Genomic DNA, 2,713 nt, shown 5'->3' with positions numbered 1-2,713 from the left:
AGCGTTACACCGATAACCTTCTATTTCACCACGCGAAGATTCCCAATTCGCGTGCTTCCGTCGTGCCTAAACGCGTTTCGATGCTCCACTTTGAACATTATGCCAACGGTACGACGCAGTCCACCTCCGTAGTCTGGCAAATCGTCGTGACTCAATTTAAATACGGCCAATTATTGCGAAATGCTGACTTGGCGAATGGAGCTAACTGCATAAACGGCCGGAGACGAGAACGACATTAGCAGTGTGAAAGTATCGACATTATGCCGAACACGAAGGGTAAGTGATCGACGAGAAGCCTCTAGGAAAGCCATTATACTATAGTCGTTCGATCGCTTAGAACCGTTCCACTCGAGTTTCCGAAATCTCGTGAGCGACAGACTGATTGGATATATCTCGAGGCAATTCGCTGCCAAGACGACGGGTTAAAGTTCAGCACGAGTTAAAAGCAATAATCGAGAAGTGGGCAGACACGCGGATTCGATCAGTTTCGCGTTGGTTACATGCCTTTCTGATCGGATAGTATCGTGGAATTTTGGATTCGTCACTCAAGTGCCGAACTGAGCACGCTTGGCTCGAGATCAAAATTAGTTTCGTGTCACTCGCGAAATCGTTGGGATTAAGACACGTTAGGCATTGGAATTGACAGATTCGACAGGAATAGCAGCCTCTTTCGGTTATTCGAATTAATTAAGAGCTAAATCAGAATGTGACGAATTTCAGAATATTCTACACGCTATTTTTATCGAAAACTGCAGATCCCTTTCGAGAGGACGTGTCACTCCTCTACCCTGACAGTCACGGCCGGAAAATCGACTGGTTCTCAGATCCACCCTGCGAAACGCCGATAATCAAAGGCGTTGTCAATCGGCTACAAAAATGGCCTGCAGACTTATTCGTAGCGTTCATGGCAGCCTGTTTGATCATTGGAAGCCTGGTCTTCTTGATCTTCCTCACGGTGGCCATCTGTGTACCCACAGTCGTCGGTAACAGGTGACGATACAAAGGATCTTCCTGCGAAAAATTGCCCACGATAAATTTACGACGATCGAACAGAGGATTGAACGGAACGAGTTCTAAAGTATACTTATTACAAAGATCGTTCGATATTTTAGAATAGAAGAAATCTCGTTCCTGGAAGTTGGAGCATCGCCCAACGCGTATTTCTTCAAATTGGAGAACCAGAACTGGTCCACGACCGACTACTGCTACATCGAGACTGCTGCCAGGAGATATCCCGAATTTAACGTAAAATCTGGAAATTCGAAACTGGCAATTCGTCTCTAACGCGAATTCATACCGTAGGTGTACCTGATAAATTTAATGAAGGAAGAGCCTAATAAGGAAGGCTTGAATCAGTCGAGTATTAATAGAACAAGGCTGGAATCTAGATTGAGCGATTCGAATAACTATCATTCCTCGATACTGAGCCCGGAGGATAGGCTTAGGCAACGATTGGTACTTGGAAATGGAAATATAAGGAACATCAACGTGTCGATCGATAAATTCTTCAAAGGGTGAGATCGAATACCAACTTCGCTGTCGTTCCAGGCATTCCAACGATTTCTTTGCAGTTCGAAACTGTCGAAAGTTGCGAAACAATTGGACGACGAGGTGCTCGAAATCGCAGCCAAAGCACAATTGCTCTGGAGCGTTCCTGGGATCGCGCTAAAACCGAGCATGTTCTGCAATCTGGATTCCATGAAGAATTTCCTTTGCAAGTCAGAACGGAATTACAAATCTGAAAAATTTTCTTCTCCTAAACCGAGTCACGAAATTTTGCCTTTTCTTTCGACAGCAGTAAGGACAAGTGTCTACCGGACAAATTGGCAACCATAGAGCCAGAAAACGATATTCAGCTGACGGGAGTGCCGTGTCAAGCCTTCATGGGGTTCGTCGTCCAAGAAATATCGAGAAACAGTTACAATGGGAAATACACGTTAAGAGAAGCGGTAGAGAGATATTGTCCGAGGTAAAACTGAACGTAGAATGAAAACCGATGGAATAATTTTCTAAATAATTTCATTTCTCGCAGATTATACTACTGTCCGGAAATTCGGATTGTCAATCCAAAACCAAAGTGTCCGACTGACGCTTTAAACTGTCCTATCGTTTATTCGAGTATACTGATGCCCTTCGCATGACGACTGATATATTTTATTACAAACTGTGTACACGTAGCTTATAAAATATAATTTTCGATAAAACACTGGTCCAATTTTTCCTTGCATCTCCTCGCGAATTTCGACTTCCTGGGCTACTTGAATGTCCTGTATTCGTACAATCGCAGGACTCCCAGCCATATCCAAATCTCTCCGGCTAAATAGCAGAATTTAGCATTCAAAAGTCATGCGGTTGAAAAATCACGCTCTCGTTCGGTGTTTAAGACGTACATATTAACAAAATTGCCCCTATCGTGTAATACAAGGCTGTGACTAATGGAAAATTGAAGAAAAATAACCAAATGGCGACGATGACACCGCTGATACCACGGACGAGGTCAGCCAGATAGAGAATTATGGACGGAAGGATCCAACGTGGCTTTTTCTACAATATTCAGCGATTATTAAAAACAAACACATCGAAGGAAATATCGTGTCTTATATCCCAGTCGCGTATCATTTCCTTCAAAACAGAATGAGAAAACAACAGAGTTAAATTTAGACGCGCTTCGAGTCGCAGTTTCGCGTACAATGTTGCTGATCCGCGTAAATAA

The 2,713-nt window shown here is 43.5% G+C and overlaps 1 protein-coding gene across 1 annotated transcript; it reads left to right on the top strand.

Moving 5' to 3' along the window:
• The first annotated feature begins 200 nt into the window (after nt 1-200).
• On the top strand, nt 201-2,141 carry LOC108552722 (uncharacterized). Its single transcript, XM_017907376.1, has 7 exons — nt 201-276; nt 756-990; nt 1,113-1,245; nt 1,303-1,514; nt 1,572-1,718; nt 1,796-1,969; nt 2,033-2,141. The coding sequence occupies exons 1-7, from the start codon at nt 261-263 to the stop codon at nt 2,139-2,141; spliced, it is 1,026 nt and encodes a 341-aa protein (XP_017762865.1). The 5' UTR covers nt 201-260.
• The last annotated feature ends 572 nt before the right edge of the window (nt 2,142-2,713 follow it).

This window comes from Eufriesea mexicana, unplaced genomic scaffold, assembly GCF_001483705.2.
Source record: "Eufriesea mexicana isolate 0111107269 unplaced genomic scaffold, ASM148370v2 scaffold7917, whole genome shotgun sequence".
Lineage (NCBI taxonomy): Eukaryota > Metazoa > Arthropoda > Insecta > Hymenoptera > Apidae > Eufriesea > Eufriesea mexicana.
This window is presented reverse-complemented; position numbering and strand designations above follow the sequence as displayed.